Raw genomic sequence first — 19,824 nt, 5'->3', positions numbered from 1 at the left:
CATAATGTGCCTAAATAAAATTCCAGAAGATCCCAGTCAATACGACCAGTTGACTTCAGTTGTCATCTTAGTCCCAGCTCAATCTCTTGCTGACTATGCAGTCAGAGGAAGTTACTACCCACTGTGAAAGCTCAGACTCCAGATCTCTAAAATGAAGGGCCATCACAGTCCATCCACTCAGAATGAGATTAATAGATGTCAAGTAAAACCATTTTCTGAGTTTCAGACAAACATCTAAGACACGAACTCTCAGACTAAGCTCAGTCATAAGTTAGGAGCTGCTAATATTGCTTAAGCAATTATCACATTTTTAAATGCTCAGGATGATTAAATTATAAGAAGATATCTGATGAATGGTGTGTTTACCAGCTATATTGCTTTATATTTTACCTACTTTAGTGTTTAAGAAGACGCCCGTCCTAGAAATAGGTTTTAAGTTTCTAAAACAATGCTTTATGCTATAAGTTGCTACAATAATCGTTTCCTCAAACATTAATGACAATAGTAGAAGCGATTTCACTACAAGCACGTTGATGGCAGGTGTGGGCTGTCCACCAGCTGCCTCCATAACCTTTTGATCCCCTCGGACAGCAAATCTGTTCAACAGCCCTATGTGGTCATTCCTCATTTGTTGCATGCTTTCTTCTCCTTTCACACGTTCAGAATCCCTATTCCTTTAGCTTGACATCCTTTCATTAAAATAGAAAACTCCCAGTAAAGCAAACTAAAACTAATTTTACACTCAGTCAATGTAAAAGTTCCAGAATACATTAATACATTATATTAAGAGTTGTTAGTGTGAGACGTTTTAGTTACATGTAGAATGCATGTCTGTTTATTCTTTGGCTAAAAATACAATTACAGTGAGTGACAAGATTAAAATTTTAAGTACACCAGCATTCAGTTAATTTATAAAGTACTCTGGGACACTAAACTAAATACCAAGGACTTTAATTACATAAATGTAAAAGTTTAAAATTGACCTAAGAAGAACCTAGTTGATCCCTATTTAAACAATGATGAGAACAATTAAGGGTAATTTTCTGATAGTTATTTTTCTGCTCCATTTTGCTGTTATATTTAATATGGCTGGAAACGGCACTGTGTGAAAGCAGGATAAGTTAAAGCAAATATCTACTCATTCCTCCACCCTCATTCCATATAAGATCTAAGGATGCTGCAGGAAGCAAGATAGAATAAATAGTGGTTAAGAGATGAGTTGTAGTCTGACAGTCACTTAGTAACTGAGGGACCTTCAGAAAATTCTTTAATCTCTCTTGGCCTCAATTAACTCATCTGGGGGAAAAAAAAACCAGGGGTTGGTAGTGATAACAGTACCTACTTTACAGGGTTATTGCAATGGTTTAATGAAATAACACAAACCAGGTCCTTAGCAAAAGCCTGACACAGAGAAAGTGTACAAGTAATGGTAGGTATTGTCATTATTTTACTTATACTGTGTCCTCTCTGGACCCACTAACAGACCTCCCACTTAGCAACATACACACTTTTTACCATTGCTTCAGGGAGTAATTTGTGGCCATATTATGCCTTTACCTGTAGCTAATTCATTTTTTTCTTTCCAGGAAAAAACTTAAATGGCATCCACCACCATTGCTAATGGCACTTCTCTTCCCAAGCTGTCAAGAATACAACATGGTACTAATCTTTGGTGTTTTTCTTAGAACTTTATATGTAATCTATAATCAAGGCTTAGAATTATCTTTTATTCTACCCTATCTACATTTAGGTCTGGTTCCCATATCCCCTTCTGTAACAGACTCCCAGCTACTTATTCTACTTTAATCCATTCTCCCAGTCTACACTAGTCCATTCTAAATAAAGATGTCTTGAAAATGTTTCTCCAGATTCCCATAATAGCGTTCTCCTTTTAAGAGAATCTCTAGTGATTTGCTATTTAGTTTCACCTTCAATCTACTCTACAGTACTACACTCATAGTTTGTCCTTAAATATGGGGATCTTTTATTCAATAAGGTTTATGACGAGCTGATGACCTAATTCTATTTTCTGGAATATTATGAAGTTAACAGCCACAAGCTACTGAACAAAGAGCACTGTTCCAGACTATTCAAAAATTCAAAAGCAGAGCTTTTTTCATCCTAATCTTATTTTTTTAACACTTTTTTTAATAGCAGAATTTCTTTTTAAACCTATACATATTTAAATAAGAACTTTAAGCCTAACACTCCACACAGAGTCCATATGTCTAAGGACCCTGGTTTTTAAACTTAATTTCCTTTTATTAAAATGGAACAATTCCCAATAAGCAAATGAAAACCAATATTCTCTCAATAAATAGTCTGTTACCTAAACAGACTAAAGAATTTTAACTGGAGTTGTTAATGTGTGATGTTTTGGTTATGTGTGAAATATATATTTGCATTTTTATAGATTATGAATGTATTTAACAAATATATAGTGCTTACCATGGCCTAGGCACTGTTCCATGTGCTTAACAAAGATTAACTCATTTCATACTCAAAATAACCCTATAAAGCCTACTATCATCTTCATTTCAGCTGTGATAAAACTGAAGCTGAGAAAGGTTAAGTGTCCAAGGTCACATACCTAATTAAACAAACACAGTCATCTAATTAAACAACTATAGTCACTACTGGCAAACATCTCGTAGAGTTATACCAGTTATAACAATTACAGACTCTTTTGAATCTTGTTTTCACTTTCCTTCTTATACAATCATGTATTGTCTGTCTTGACATATGTAATGAGTATTTCATTACCAAGAAAAACTGGTATTGACAAAAGGTCATTTAAAATGAAATCCATCTAAAACCCAAGCCAAATTTTCATAGTAAAAAGTTTTTTTTTAAAGTTTCATTGAGACTCTATTTCATTGAGACTTTAAAAAAGTGAAACTGAACCTCTTATTCTCAATAAAACAGGTTAAAATTTTAATTCTGAATTCTTCTTTAGAAGAATAAAGAATGAGTCAAATGATGAATTGAGGATGAAGCATACTTTTTCTAAAAAGAAAAAAATTATGACAGGACAATATAACTTTTCTTCAATGCAAATTTGACCCAGCAGCATTACAGAAGTTTTATTTTACAAAAACATTCAAAAATTTCAACAATTTTTCACAATTCATTCAAATTATACTCTTTTGAAAGATCCATCAATCAAAACCCTTTCTAAATTTCTCTTTTTCAACAGTATAGTAGTCTAACTCTACCAAATCTTTATGTCTTAAAGATTCACAATTCCAACTTCAACTTGGAAAGGATTCGTCTTGTATATGCACTATTCATCTATGTATTTGCATATCATCAGATCAATATCTAACAAGTTGGCACCCACAAGCATAATAATACAACAGGCAATGACAGATGCTAGTGTTAAATACAGTAGGATTTTTGATTGGGGATTAATTTTATAAGGGGTCAGCCCATTAGTGAATATTTTGATATTTATATAAATTTTTTTTTTTTTAACCAAACTCCAAACTGTAGGGATTCAGAAAACAAATGAGAAGAATTTGAGGATCCCTTGTTTTCACTTTAAGGTAAACAACTCACTTTTGCTGATAGGTAGTAGCAAGCCTATTTGTGAGTTTTGGTTCTTTTCTACATGAGTATGAAAAGCTTTGTAGAAAAGCATGAAAACCCTTACGTGATATGACGTGGTCCATATACTGAGGTAAATAAGGAGCCCAGGCATCAATGGCTTCCTTCCGGCCCGCCTGCTCAATTCTTCTCAGTTCTGCGAGAAGCAGGGCCTGCGCGGCTTCTCTGACCTGAGAATACCACAGATCCAAAAGTAAAAACCAAGAAAGCAAGTGTTTAAAAACTAGAAAGTTCATAATGAAATAAAGCTAGAAAATATAAAAACCACATTTATTTTCACGAGAAAAACTGGTAACCAAATAATGAATTAGTACTTAAAGTGGAATAAATTGAATGCTAACAAATCAAAGACATTTTAATTAATGATCCAAACAAAAAACACTTTAACACTAATAGATAGAATTATATTTGAACAATTAATTAGCCTTGGGTTTAAAACTTCATTTTCCAAACCTTTTAAAACATTCTTGCACTTTAATTTAGCATTTTCAATTTTAAATTTCCATATAAATATTATTGTTAAACATCACAATTAGAACTACTAAATTTGTTTTCTCTTTTAGCCTGAAGAAATTTAACCTTCTCTAGTGAATTCCTCTACATTATAATAGGCTAAATAGGTATTGTTTACATAAACATATATATATAAATCCACACGATTCATGTATACCTAAGAATTGCTTAAGCAATTTGTTTTCAACAAATAAGCAAATATATTCCTGTGTAATGGCATTAGTTTTACAGAAGGAAACTATTTTTCAAAATTATATTATCTCAATTTTTCTTCCAATGTGGCTCATAAATTTTATTTTGCAGTTTTAATTTAGTTTTATTTTGGCAAATGTTTCACACGCATGGGGTCAAAGAAGCTAGTCAACTGTCAGTGATATACCAATAAATTTATTAACTATTTATAACTGAAAAGATAACTCAGCAGCATCTGACAAGAGTTTGAATAAAAAATTGTTTTTAATTATGACTGATTTTTGAAGTGAATTCAAATATTATTCAATGCAAAATCATGAAAATTTTAGTATGCTGCAATTCCACTCGGAGTTGAGGGAAGGAAGACCAGGAAAGGAGCAAATATGTTATTTATATCTGGTAAATTAAAAATCTTGAATGATACAAACTGCTAAAGCTATATAGGTCAAATGCCATAATAAACAAAATCTCTGTAAAACACTTCCAAGTCCCTGGTGATACTATATTTGAGGCAATCTCTAATACAGCGTAAGTCCATTAACACAAAATAATAGCTACTATTCATTGAGCTCCTACCATGTGTCAGGCTCTGTACTTACTGTTTTACTTGCATTATCTTATTTGATCCTGACAGCAATCCCATGAGGAATGTATTATTATCCCCACTTTACAAATGAGCTTCAAATAGGTTAAGTAAATTGCCCAGGGTCACAAAGTTAATAATTGGCAGAATTGATATTTAAATCCAGGTCTCTTCTAATTCCAAAGACCTTCTCATTTTATTATAATACAGTACCTTCCATCGAACTATGGCTCTTCACTTAGAATTTGATTGATGTGATTAAACCTGAGCATGTGATTTTGGGGGGGAGGGGGTGTGTGTGTGTGTGTACACGTACGTGTATGATCTGTATAGAAACCAGTACTTAAGAAACAGTTCCATAAAATATACGAAACTTTTTATCAAATAGTCACTGAATTAAAAAAAAAAGTAAACAAATATGCAAGCTGAAACATTACTGTTCAGTATATAAACTAAATAAAAAATCAGGAATCTATATTTTCTATCACATAATAAACAGGTGATAAAAATTAGATAATTATTAACCATTTTTGTTTCAAATTGACACTTGTCCAATGCCTTTTTAATGTTTTTGTTTTATATTCATATCACCACGATATTACCTCCAAGCATCGATCTTGCCATCTCCGAGCCAGCATCTCGAGAAGTGGAGGCCTAAATTTGTCCAATCCCAACAGGTCTGGCAGCATAACACAATGCATAGCAGCCAGCTGACTCCATCCTGTTAAAATGTATTATATTACAAATACTTTAAACATTTTGGCATTCCCTAATTCCAAGATTTTTCTTTATGTAAGTACACCAAAAAAAAAAAAAGAAGCAGATCTGCTAAATTATGTTATAAATGTTTTCAACTAATTATTAGATATCTTGTGCAAAGCATTATACCAAATATATTTCACCTCTAAATCATGTAACTGGTACTTATAAGAACTCTCAAAGTCTTAAAACAAATAAAAATAAATTTCCACATAAAGTATATATGAATTCTACATGGAAAACACATTTCTAAACAGTCCCTCGAAAATAAAATATATATTCAGGGATGGGAAAGCACAGAAATAAACACATACTAGAGCTATAGACTTGAAACTACTTTCAGTGAAAGGGGCATTCACAGATATCCAAAGATAGGTTTATGTCACTTAAGGCCTGTCATCTGTGTATTACCACCACGTCAGTCAACAGAAGGCCTGTTGACAGTCAGAGGGCCTTTAATTAAGGTACTTATTGATCCCTTTTCTTACAAAATGAATCGGATATTTAATCACAACATAACTGAAACAAGTAACATTATACCAATTTTGAGAGGAAAAATGAATTCAGACATTCCACAAAATAAAAACCTGACAATTCAATGCTTACAAAATCTTAAGCATCATTAACCCTAAATTATGGGAATAAAAGTTATTTTTTCCAAAATTCTAATCCACAATATGGAAACTGATTATATGAAGGAGACAAACACTGCAATATTTAAAAGTTCTAGTATCCAAATATTCTCAAGTCCTCATTTCAACCCTGTTTTAAAGGCACCCATATTACAAGGTAAATTATCTGTGATCATAGAATTTTAGCAAATTAATGTTTTGAAATAATCTAAACAGTAGTCTTCTAAAACAACAACACAAACCCTACCAAAAACTCAAAATGATTATTGAGATTGTTAAAGAGAGAGAGATTCAGTGAAAGAGAGACAAGCCACTTATCTAAAGATTCACCCTTTTAGCAAGAAAACTCTCAACTGAGAATATATAATTACATTAAGGTGAGCACATACACTTTAGATTATAACTTATTTTTAGCAGAGATATATACACACACACACATATAAATATATAAATATAAATTACTACCTAGTAAATTCTTAAAGTGTCCTAATGTCTTATAAAAGTATGAAGTGTAATTATGAGCTAAATTTTAATATGATGATGATTCTCACCACAGTCCAAAGTCAATAGCTTATTTGTGAATTACTATCTTTCACAATAGCTTAACAAACATGATCCTAATTATTTTTGCTAAGAGCCAGTCTTAACATACAAACCTTAGTTCAGGTCTATGACAGGGAAACCAAACAAAAAATGAGTTATACTTGTAAGTTCCCATGTTTTCTTTCCAAAGGAGTGGTACTTAGAACAAGGACTTTGTACTTTACAGATATTGTACCATTCTTTCCATTTGAATAGATTGTAATATTGCTTTTCAATGAAGAGTCAGAATCCTTCTGTGTTACATTTGAGATTTTGTAAATTTCCTCCTTTTTATATTACACCCACCAGTGAAGACTGAGACCACAATGAAGAGAGTGGATATAACTCAGAGCTTACAAGTTCCATTAAGCTTCCAGGCAGTATAAATAATCCTAGAGGGCTCTTGGGGAATAAAGGTTTGTGGATTCCATTCACATTTCCAGAGCTCCAAAAACCCTCTCCACTAGCATAACTCCACAGGGATAATATGGTAGCCTAACTACATCTTAAAAATTGAAATTACGGATTTTTGCCTCAGCCAGAAACAGAAAGAGTAAGAAGGATAAATAGATGAATTCCTATCAGTCTATAATCACTGGTGCTAACCATCATTTTGAAGACTTTTCAAGTGAGAATGTAAATTAAGAGACCCCTCATATCCTACTCTCTACCCGGTGTGTAAAGAGAGCAAAGTATGTCTGTCACAGAGCAGTGATACATGTAAAATACGATCATTTGCTCTAACACCAGAGATCATATAGTAAACATCACCATAAAAATGAATCTCCCTTTAATACCTACTTCACATCAAAGATTAGCATCTTTGCACTTCTTTAACAGCATTCTAGATTACAGGAAACACAGCTGATACCAACGAGGAGTAACATTACATTTTTGTAATTGGCCCTTATTATTGACATTAGCAAATAAAGTTATAAAATGGAAACTTTAGGATCTCATACATAACAAAGCAGATGAATGTATAAATTAGATAAAAGAACATGTCATATTAGAATAAAGCATAGACTGAAAGAAAGTTGTTAGAAAGTTGAGAGAGAATACCTTCATTTACTAAGAAACAGGTATGTAAAGCAGGAGTAGAAGCAGGGTCCGAGCCAGAGTGGTCAGCATCAGACCGAGCGGAAACGACAGGTGCAGGAACTTGCAGAGGAAAATAGAAGAAATAAAGAGGAGAGAATTGAGGTACAGCAGTTTCTGAAAAAAAGCTCAGTATTAGTGAAGAATGAAAAACAAAGTTGGCAAAATATAGTAAATGTGGAACTGAAAAATGGTGTTTTAATTAGAAGGGCATGATCGTTAAGGATTACAGCAGGGAAATGATATATTTTATTGAATAGCAATCACAATGTAGTTCAAATTCCTCTTAAAACAAAACTCTATTTAATATTATAGTTGAATGATGTGTCAACTAATACAAAAAATAGTTCTAAAACAACTAAGGCTACAATGAAAAAATGACATATATTAAGAATTAGCAAAAATGTAATTTTTAAAATGTGTCACATAATGAAAAGTTTATGTTGGTCTTCATATTGTCAATTACATTTCTTCTAATAATTTATTTCCTAACATTATGTGTAAATTATTTTTTAATAACTCAAACCAATATCTACTGAGATCATTTCAATTTTCCCCACTCACTTTATAAAAACTCAAAATATACCAACTTGTAAAGACTATATACTATACTTCACTCTTCTTAGAAGAATCCTAATATAGCGTCATTCTTTGGAGTTTAAAAAAATATTTTATGATGCAAATGCTTTACATTCTAAAAATAATTATTGTGAATGTTATAATCCTTATAGAGTAGATACAACAACCCCCCCTGCCCCCCCACAAAAGTTATGCTACCAGGAAAATGTTTCTGCTTAAATTATCATACGAAAAAAAAAGGACCGTATGGCACACACATTCTACAACTGGAGGTCAATGTTAAGATTTAGAGGTCATTATTTGACACTTCCTTCCTATGGAGAAATTACCATATGTCATGAACAAGCATCTTCAAATTAATCCATCTCTTTTCTTCCGTCATTGAACAGCAATAGGTTTGGGCTCCTGAACAGATTAAGCATTGTCTGCTGAATGATATGTTTGCTTTTCACGCAGTGAAGTTCTTTTGTAACTATAGGACAGCTGCATGAAAACAACTTTTCATAATTTCCACACGAATGCATCATAATGTCAATCAGGCAAGTGTGAGGTAAACAGCAGAACTAAAAGAAGTACGTGAACAGTAATAAAAAACAGAAAATCCAACTCCATAAACCCTAAGAAGCACACTTTGCACACATGAAAGTTTCATCTGGGAAATTATAATTTTTTTTTACTATAACAGGCCTGTTTTTGTTCCTTATGAATTACAATTATATTATAATGTTATGCTTATGAAAGGAATAGAGCTGTTCTTAATTGTATATTTCATAAGATCAAAGAATTCCATTGTAATCTTGCAAAGAAATCCCAAATACTTCTATATTCCATTGAATAATTTTATTTTTCATTTTTCTTATTTTTAATTACAAATTCAGTTATTATGGCCTATAAAATATTTACTTTCCCATGCAAAAAGTTGGTAAGCCTTGGTGGCAAAGAGCAAATTTTCAGGTTTTAGATTTCATGCCACCAAAATCACTGAGAAAGTTCCTCTTGTGGTTTCCAGCAGTTGGGAATTTTCTATAACTTCACTTAAAAAAAAAGAAGTGATTATCTCTGAAAAGGCTGTGTTAACTCCGTCTGATTTTACCCTTAATTCTGAAAGGACACTAGAATGAGAGGGTAAGGAAATTCAATATAAATGAATAAAAGTTTAGAACTAAGTGATCATTACCTTAGCTAGGTCAAATAAGTAGTGGGATTAGATGATAATGTTTTCTCTAAGTCAGAAGTCCAAAGGAAACTAGAAATGGCACTGGCAAAACTGCTAGAATAAGCAGAATATGTCTTAATAGAATAATATTCAATGTATGTAACTTTATTTTTAATGAGAAATAAACAGATTCTGGGTGTTATATTTTTGGAGTCCTGTTTAAATGACAATGCATATAGAAAAAGCCATTTACACTTTCCTTTAATAAATCCTGTGGGCACTAAAAATCACGAAAAATACTGTAATAGAAACCAAGAAATCAGATTTATTATGCTTTAAAAATCTCTGCATCATCCCCAAAAAATACTTTATTTAGACTACCTCATAACTGAAACTGCAGGATCCAGAACTATTTTCATAATTCATTAAGGATATTGAAATTAAACTCTACTAAAGCTTTTAAAACTGTCCACACATAGAAAAATCAGCAATAAAAATAAGAAGAAAAAAGTACGACTACCAAAATAAAAAGTTCAAGATTTAATGACAATAAATCTGAAGAAGTTACATGCGGCACTGAACATCGAAGATTTATGCCATAAAACATAAGGAAGCATTTGATTTCTTAAAACAGAAAAGCTGCCACGTCAACTACTAATTAGCTTTCTTATTAAAAATTAACAAAACACAACCAAGGAGTCTCAGCACAGCTTCAAAACGATGACAGAACTGACACAAGTCATAGTATTTTACCTGGGAAAGTCCTTTAAGTAATTTTGCAGCTCAGAGCCTCTTCAACTGCTCATTCTCACAGGAAAAGATCGATGAAGATCAACAAATGTGGGTGACAACATATATATGCACACATATGCTCTGGCTTCTCTTTAAATGGCATATACATAAGTACTTCATATTACGATATCCACGGCTTCTGTTTTTGAACAGGTCTATTTCAGTCTTCATTTGAAATCTGATTCTAAACTTCATTTTTCCCTACTGCCATTGTGATTTTAAAAATACATATAGAACAGTTAACATACTTTGGGTAGCAAGTGCTCTCTACACATTGATCTACACCCCACTAGCCTGCTGGTACATGAACATAAATAGCCCTTTCAATACATTTTTCAGAAGGAAAAAAGAAAATCTAGAAAGTACAGAAAATCAAATCCAATGCTTAAAAAAGTAAGATTTTTCAAAGCTTAACACTAAAAGAAACCGAAAAAATTATTTAATGATGAATCGCTTTAAAGTCATGAAGCTTCAAGAGGGAGAGGATAGAGGAGAAAACAGGAAAAAAATAGAAATTAGGAAATTTTTAGAGTCAACCACCACGTATTTAAAAAAAAAGGCATTCCACACTGGGTCTGCCATCTAAACAGAGATCTGAGAGCAACATTTGCCTTTTTACAAACTTCCTTTATGTCTACACTTTTATGTCTTAGGTAGATGGGCATTTTAATCATCTTTTAATTCAACATGAAGTATTACGATAAATCATTAATCAAACATTCTAAGGAAAAAAAGATATCCTTAAAACACTATAAAAGAGGAAGACAAATAGCTAAGGGCAACAAGGGAGTACAAAGTTGCAGGCAACAGAAAGGATAAGGACCTACCATAGAGCAGCATGAGCTAACAACCCAAGACAGTATTCTGCCAGCAAGCCAGCCAGCAAGACAAAACATGCAAGTGGTGATAATATTTGCCATTGGATTACATCAGAATTGGAATAAGTTCAGATGTAATGACAATTTTACCTTGGCTTTTAACTCCAGCTGAAGAGTCAAAACAAATAAACAAAACACTTCTATAAAAAAAAGAGTCTTCTTCATTACTAACATCCAAAATGAATAAATGAGCTAAGACCAAAAACCATGGGGAGAGAGTCCATTATAGTGAAAGATAAAGATATAACATAAACACTAACTTGAATTAGACATATGAAGGCTATTAAAATTTTATACTTCATTTAATTAACACTTAATAAATGCCTACAATGTGCCAAGTATTGGGCTAAGCATATAAAAACTCACAAAGATTAGATAAAGATGCTGCCCTCAGGTACTCAGAGTCTGGTAGAAAAGGCAAATAAATAACCAATTAAAATATTATCATAAATTGCACTCCTCTGGATCTTCAGCACTAGACATAAGCTCCTTGCAGGCAGGAATTTCTTTGGTCTGCCCTTATAGCCTCAGCACCTAGTTATTGTCATCTAGACTCTAGAAGCTTAAAGAGCAGGTATCTACAGATTCATTCATTCAACAAATATTTACTGAGCGCCTTCTATGTATCAACCACTGTTCCAAACACTTGTGATAAATCACTAAACAAAAAAGAAAAAATATCACTGCTCTTGGAGCTTCCAAAGCAGACCAAAGTTATAAGCCAATTTTTTTTTTTAAAGACACATAAGTTCAAACACAAAATTTTAAGGACTTTTCAGGTCCCTCCATTCACCTGATATATGTACTCCAAGCTTTTTGCTATAGACCCTGGAAAAGGATGGTGAGAAACTATTGGTTAATTTATGTAAACGATTCCTGAGATAATTTAACAAAGACTACTTCTTCTAAGTTTAGACAATCTAAACTGAATCTGTTTCTGAAAAATAAAATCGCAAATAATGTAACATAACCTTAAATCCTTAAATTGTTTAGATTTGCTTCCACACCCACCACTGAGTAAAGACGCAGCTACTAACAAAAAGACATGGTCACAATCAAGATAAGCACTAGAGACACAGAACACAGACTTATGCCTTGAGATACTGAATTGATCAAGAGAAGGACAGTGTGTTAGAATGCAGAAAAGCCTGAAGTCATGGGCAGATTTAGGGCTGTATGACCATGAACAAAAATTTAGTTGTCTGACATCTCCCATCCCTTTTTCAAGTGAGATGTTTTACAAACTGCAAAATCAAGTATCTAATAAATAAATACTGTCTCTATCAAAAAGCACATGACTGTCAGTAAATGTTAATTATTGGCAAACATGGAATTAACAAGCTCACTGTGAGACAAAATAAACCTCTTGTGAAAAAATTATCTTCCAATAAAATACGCTGATATTGTTTGTGAGAAATTATGTTAGCTAAACTATCTATATCATCTTTATTCTCAGACCCAAATATCTATGAAAGGTCCAATCCTCAGCTAAACTCTTTACTCCATATAGATTATTTTGCAGCTGAACAAGTATTAGCCAACATATAAGTGACAGTTTATCGAAAAGAAGCATATTCATGTTTGCAACCCAACTTGAAAAAATGGATTGTGAGTCAATGTGCACTGTAGTGGGAGAAAGGAAAATAAAACATAAGGAAAGAGGAAAATGTTTAAAATAAAACCAAGGTAAGAGAAGTCAGAGTATAAAGATGTGAATATATAATATTCTAGCTGAATTGCAGTCAGAGAACTCAGAGCCGTTTACCTATACCTCTTACCATTTCCTACCCTAACTTGGTTATGTTCATGTGTTAACTACTGGATGCATATAAACTACTCAAGAGAGTATACATTCAGACTAATCTCTCTCATATCCCAAACAGAATTGTTTGGAGAAAAAAAGTGCTTAACAAATATTTGTTAAAGAAATAATTACATCATATACTCATTTCAATATTCAAATAGAAAGTGGATTTCATAATGCCATCCTAAAGTATTGTACTATGTAACTCTCAGTACAGATTGCTAACCTTTATTTACTTTAAAAAACAAGCACCTGTGCTGTTCCAAATGGAAATTCCTAAATCTATCGCCTTAAGTAAATGTTTTAGAAAAAGACTCAATTTTCAGTGCCTTCTTCACCACTCTCAAAACTCAGTGCTTTTCTGAAGAGCAACATTAAAGCATTCCAACTTTAAAATCCTCAGACCTGACCAGATGAGCATATCCAAAACCATAATGGTGGTGAAGTATATAACGTATCGTGACAATGTCATAAATTATACAGGATCACCTGTGTCTACTATGATTACAGATAGAGAAAAATGTAATCCAAGAAGAAACATCAACTGTAAAGAATGATAACGAAGATGATAATGATGATGACAACAAAGAATATCTCTAACAGGAACTGATCGTAAATGAAGTTTGAACTAACTAAATGAACGGGAGTATGGTCTGCTCCTGACTTGTATTGTATAATCTGGAAGATATTTTCAATGAATTTAGAAAATAAATACATGTTGCTGTAGAGAAAACACAGGATCTAGAGATAAAAGGTGCTGGTTGTGTCTTAATTGTACCATTATAACTAATCATGCTTTAAACAAGTCTCTTACCTATGCAAGCCTGTTTCCATTTCTCCCTGAAATAACACTCTAAAAATATTAAAACTCTATACAACATAAAGGATTCTTACTTTATAAAGTAATAGTATATTTAAAACATTTTAAAAATAAAGGGAGAGGAACTTCCATTTCTGGACAAGACGGAATAAGAGGAAACAGATTTACAATCCCATCCAAAACAAATGAAAAAAAAAAAGGCAAAATACATAAAACAATGGTCTCAAGCCACTGGACATCAAGCAATGATGGACTGAGAGTCAGGAGTTGGGAGACAAAGTGAGCCTTATTGCCTCACTTATTGCCTTGAAGGAGTTTCTAGGCCAAGATATAGAAAGGGGGAATTGAGAAGCCTGGCAGTTTCCCTGAGTTGAGAAGACAGAGCTGAAGTTGAGAAACCAGGACATCGAGAATTCACAGGACAGACAGAAGAGAGCTGCAAAGATCCAAGTTCTTCAGAGGCTCCCCTCGAAAACCCATCAGTACATGTTTAAGGAAACGGCTAGAGGCTGGGGAAAGAACCTACTGAAGAGCCAGAAACAGCGCCTGCTCCCATCAGCCTGACTGGAAAGTTCACAATTCATGGGGTACTGGATAGAGTAGTCAGGAAGATCTTGCCTCAGTAATGGGAAATAATTAGCCTTAGAGCAATACTCCAAACCCACCTAACAAATCATAAAAGCAAGACCAAAAAGAGATCAAACTGTTTCCAAATGACTTAACTGCATCCCAAAACATAGCTAAAGAATATTTATGACAATACAAAAATATTCAGTACCCAACTAGATAAAATTCAAATATCTGCCATCTAATCAAAGATTACTAGGCATGCAAAGAAGCAGGTAAGCACAGTCCATAATGAAGGGGAAAAAATCAGTCAATTAAAATCAACTCAGAACTGACAGAGATGTCAGAATTATCAAATAAGGGTGTTAAAACAGTTACTATAACTGTAACCTATATATTCAAAAAAGTTAGACAGAGACAAGGAGGATATAAAAACAACCAAATCAAAATCCTAGGGATGCAAACCACAACATGTGAGATGAAAAATACACTGGATGGGATTAATGGCAGGTTAGACATTGTCAAGACAAAAATGAATGAACTTGAAGACATTACAAAAGAAACTACCTAGTGAAAACAGAGGAAAAAGAATCCAAAATTAAAAAAGAGCATCAGTGAGCTGTGAAACAATTTCAAGTGGCTTAATATACATGTAATTTGAGATCCCTAAAGAGAGGAGAGAGGGGAGGACAGAAAGAATATTTGAAGAAATAATGGTTGAAAAATTTTTAAATTAATGAAAACTATAAAACAAAGAAGCTTAACAAACTCCCAACCACAAAAATATGAAGAAATCAACATCAAGGCACCTCATAATCAAATTGTTCAAAACTAGTGATAAAGAGAAAATCTTAAAAGCAGCAAGAGTAATAAAGTAAAAAAAGGTTTCATACAGAGGAACAAAGATGAGGATGACATCAGATTTCTTGTTAGAAACAATATAAGTGAGAAGACAATAGAGTATCATCTTTAAAGTACTGAAAGACAAAAATGGCCAACCTAGAATTCTATACCAGACAAAAACAGCCTTCAAAATCAAAGGCAAATAAAGATGTCTGCAGACATTTAAAAGCTGAAAGAATAGTAGACTCTCACTATAAGAAATGTTAAAGCAAGTGCTTTAGGCAGAAGGAAAACTATACCAGGAAGAAATCTGGATCTACACAAAGGAATGAAGGGCACCAAAAATGGTAACTATATGGGTAAATATGTATGCTTTTTTATTACTATTAAAGTATCTTTAAAATATAATTGACTATTAAACACAAATAATAATTATTTGTAAGGTTTATAACATATGTAAAAGTAAAATGCATGACAACAATAACATAAAGGCCAGGAGGTGAGAAATGCAAGTATATTGTAAAGTTTTTATATTAAATGTTAAATGATATAATATCACTTGAAGGGACACTGTTATAAGTTTAAAGATGTAGACTAGAAACTCTAAAACAACCGCTAAAATAACAAAATAAAAAATTAGCTTATAAGCCAATAAAGGCGATAAAATGGAATCATAAAAAACACTCTATGAATCCAAAATACAGCAGAAAAAGAAAAAGAAAGAAGAACAAATGAGACAAGCAAAAAATAAATAGCAGGACGATAGACTCAAACCTAACCATATCAATAATCACATTAACTGTAAATGGTTTGAACACCCCAGTTAAAAAGCAGGTCAGATTGCCTATGAGAAACACAATTTAAAGACCCAAATAGGTGAAAAGCAAAAAAAATGGGAAAAGATATGCCATGCTAACAATAACCAAAAAAGCTGAAATGGCTATTTTATTATAAACAAAGATTTCAAAGCAAAAGATATTATCAAGGATAAAGATGTCATTTCATAATGACAAAACGTCAAATAATCAACAAGAAATAACAATTCTAAAGATTTACATGCATAATAAGAGAGCTTTGAAATACACGAAGCAAAAGCTGATAGAAATACAAAGAGGAATAAACAAACCCACAGTTATTGCACAGATCTCAAAACCCTTATCTAAATGATAGAACCAAGTAGGCAGAAAAATTAGCAAGTATATACTAAACTTGAACACTGTCAAGCAACTTGACCTGACATTTATAAACACTCCACCCAACAACAGCAGAATACACAGTCATCTGAAATGCACACAGTATATTTACCAAGACAGACCATATTCAGTGCCATAAAACATCTCAATATTCAAAGGATTCAAACTATGCAAAGTATGTTGTCTGACCATAAATTAGAAATCAATAACAGAAAGATCTTTGGAAAATCCCCAAATGTTTACAAACTTAAATAATTCACCAATAAATTATCCATGGAAAAAAATCAAAAGGAAAATTGAAAGCACAACATATCAAAATATGTGGGATACCACTAAAGCAGTACTCAGGGAAAACTTGCAGTAGTGACTGCCTATTGTGGAAAAGAAGAAAAATATCAAATCAGTGACCTCAGCTTCCACCTTAAAAAACTAAAAAAAAAGAGCAAATTAAAAGCAGAAGAAACGCAATATCAAAGCAGAAGTAAATGAAATACAAAATAGAAAAACAACAGATAAAATACAATAAAACCAAAGGTGGTTCTTTAAGATCCATAAAATTGCAAAACCACTAGCCAGACTAATGAGGAAAAATGAGAAAAAAACAAATTATGAATAACAGAATTGAGAGAGGGAATACCATTTGAAATTCTACAGACATGATACGAAAAGGAAAATGAGAATATTAAACAAATTTTTGCCAATAAATTTGACACAAACTACCAAAGTTCATCCAAGATGAAATTAAAAAGAAAGGAACCTAAATAGCCCTATATCTATTAAACCATTTAAATTTGTAGTTAAAAATCTTCCCATAAAGAAAATTCTAGGCCCTCATACTTTCACTAGTGAATTAGATCAAAGAAATAAAAAATATCAATTCTACGCAAACCCTTCCAGGAAATACAAAATGAAGGTTAATATCCTAACTCATTCTGTGAGACTGACATTATCCTGTTACCAAAATTGAACAAAGACATTATCAGAAATGAAAACTGTAGAGCAAAATCCTTCATGACCATACACACATAAAAGCTCTTAACAAAATTTGAGCAAATTATATCCAATAATCTATAAAAAGGGTAATTCATCATGACCAAGTGTGGTCTATTCCAGGATTGCAAGGTTGTTTTAAAGCTCAAAAGGCAATGTACTTTGTCTTAGTAAGAAAATAAAGGAAAAAAAAAATCATATGATAATTTCAACAGATGCAGAAAAATCATCTGACAAAATCTAACAACCATTAATAATTTTAAAATCTCAGCAAACTATGAATAAAAGGGAACTTCCTCAATGCCACTATGACTTCCTCAACGTCATCTAAGAAAAACCTATAGCTAACATCACACTTAACAGTAAAAGACTAAATGCTTTATCCCTAAGATTGGGAATGAGGCAAGGAAGTCTGCTCTAACTTCTTCAATTAAACATTGTTCTGTAAGTCCTAACCTGTGCAATAAGGTAAGAAAAATAAAATGCATACTGATTGAAAAGAAGTAAAATTGTCTTTATTCACAGATGACATGATTTTTGGCATACACTCTAAATGAAGAAGGGCTGAAAATCAGTAAGAAACCATCCATCTTAAGAAGTTAATTTAAAAAACCAGCACACTGAATCCAAAGGAAGGAGGAGAAGTAAATAAAGAGCAGAATTTAGTGAAACAGGAAAAATTATGCACTAGAAAGGATAAACAAAGGCACAGTGGGTTCATTAAAAGGACAAAAGGTTGATAAGTCCCTGGTAAGACTGATCAAGAAAAAAGAGTGGAGACACAAATGATTAATATCAGAAACAAAAACAAAGACATCACTACAGATACCAGAGAAATTAAAAAGATCACACAACATTATCTTTTCAAATGCCCACACATTTGAAAATTTAGAAGAACTGGAAAAATCCCTACATGTGTACTACTTAACGAATTGACATAAGAAGAAACAGAAAATCTGAAGAGTCATACAACAATGAGAAACTGAAATCAGAATTTTAAAACTCCCTACAAAGAAAACTCTAGATCTAAATCCAGCAAATTCCACTGCACATTTATGAAAGAAATAATGCACAAATTATACCTGAGTAAATTAGATTACATTAAATTAGAGTCACACAAATTCTACCTGAAATAAAACAAGAGGAAAGATTCCCCAATCCATTTTCTGAAACCTGAATAATGTAAAACCCTATTAACGATATTAGAAGAAAACTTTTTCCTAAATAAAAAATATTAAACCAAATGCAACAATATATACAAAAATAATACATCACAAGATTGTTTTTACTCCTGAATGCAAAACTGGGTTTACGTTCTAAATTCATCAAATTAACAGTGGAAAAAAGTTATATAATCATCTCAATAGATACAGAAAAAGCATGATAAAATCCAACACATATTGACGATAAACACATAAGAAAGGAATAATAGAGTTAATTTCTTAAAAGTTATCTGTAAAAGCATATAGGAAAAATCCATAATTATGAAAGATTAAAAGTTGACACTGGAAGAAAAAGTTATCCCATATGATCATCCATATAATCAAAGGAATGTACAGATGAAGTATTACAATAAATAGGTGAATTTACCAAGATTGCTTGATACAAGGTCAGTATACAAAAATCAACTTCATTTCTATACCAAGGGCACAGAAAATGAAAAAATTTTAATACCAATTATAAGACTATTTTAAAAATCTAATATCTAGGAATAAACCTAATAAAAGATATATAAGACCTCTAACAGAAAACTATAAAAGTGTTATGATAGCTAAATAAGACCTAAGTAAGTGTAGACAGATATCAAGTTGATGGACTGCATAAGTGAATCCCATGAAAATATTAATTATCCCCAAAGTGATGTATAAATTCAATAAAATTGCAGTTGAAATCACAATAGGTTTTTGTGACAGCTGAGAAACCAATTCTAAATTCATACAGTCATGTGTCACTTACCAACAAGGATATGCTCTGGGAAATGTGTCATTAGGCGATTTCGTCATGCGAACATCATAGAGTGTGCTTACACAAACCTAGATGGTGTACCCTACTGCACGCCTAGGCTACATGGTACTAATCTTCTGGGACCACTGTCGTACATGTATGTGGTCCATCACTGACCAAAACATCGGTATGCGGCGCACGGCTGTATTGAAATTCAAAGGAACAAGAATAGCCAAAACACTCTAAGAAGAATAAGATGGGAAGACTTGATCTACTGAATGTCAAGTCTTATG

The 19,824-nt window shown here is 32.4% G+C and overlaps 1 protein-coding gene across 6 annotated transcripts in view; it reads right to left on the bottom strand.

Annotated features, from left to right (window-relative positions):
- The window catches only part of WDR7 (WD repeat domain 7), a 361,544-nt gene that overhangs the window by 225,660 nt on the left and 116,060 nt on the right, over positions 1-19,824 (bottom strand). For 5 of the 6 annotated variants that reach the window (XM_087439267.1, XM_087439266.1, XM_087439269.1 and 2 more), the window contains 2 exons: positions 5,497-5,615; positions 3,653-3,776 (listed from right to left, as the gene is read on the bottom strand). The exons of the other annotated variant lie outside the window; for it this stretch is intronic. In XM_087439267.1, coding sequence (XP_087295393.1) covers positions 3,653-3,776; positions 5,497-5,615 — 243 coding nt within the window. The remainder of the gene's footprint in view (positions 1-3,652; positions 3,777-5,496; positions 5,616-19,824) is intronic. 6 annotated transcript variants of the gene reach the window in all.

Source organism: Ceratotherium simum, chromosome 14, assembly GCF_057802395.1.
Source record: "Ceratotherium simum simum isolate JZ-2026a chromosome 14, ASM5780239v1, whole genome shotgun sequence".
NCBI lineage: Eukaryota > Metazoa > Chordata > Mammalia > Perissodactyla > Rhinocerotidae > Ceratotherium > Ceratotherium simum.
This window is presented reverse-complemented; position numbering and strand designations above follow the sequence as displayed.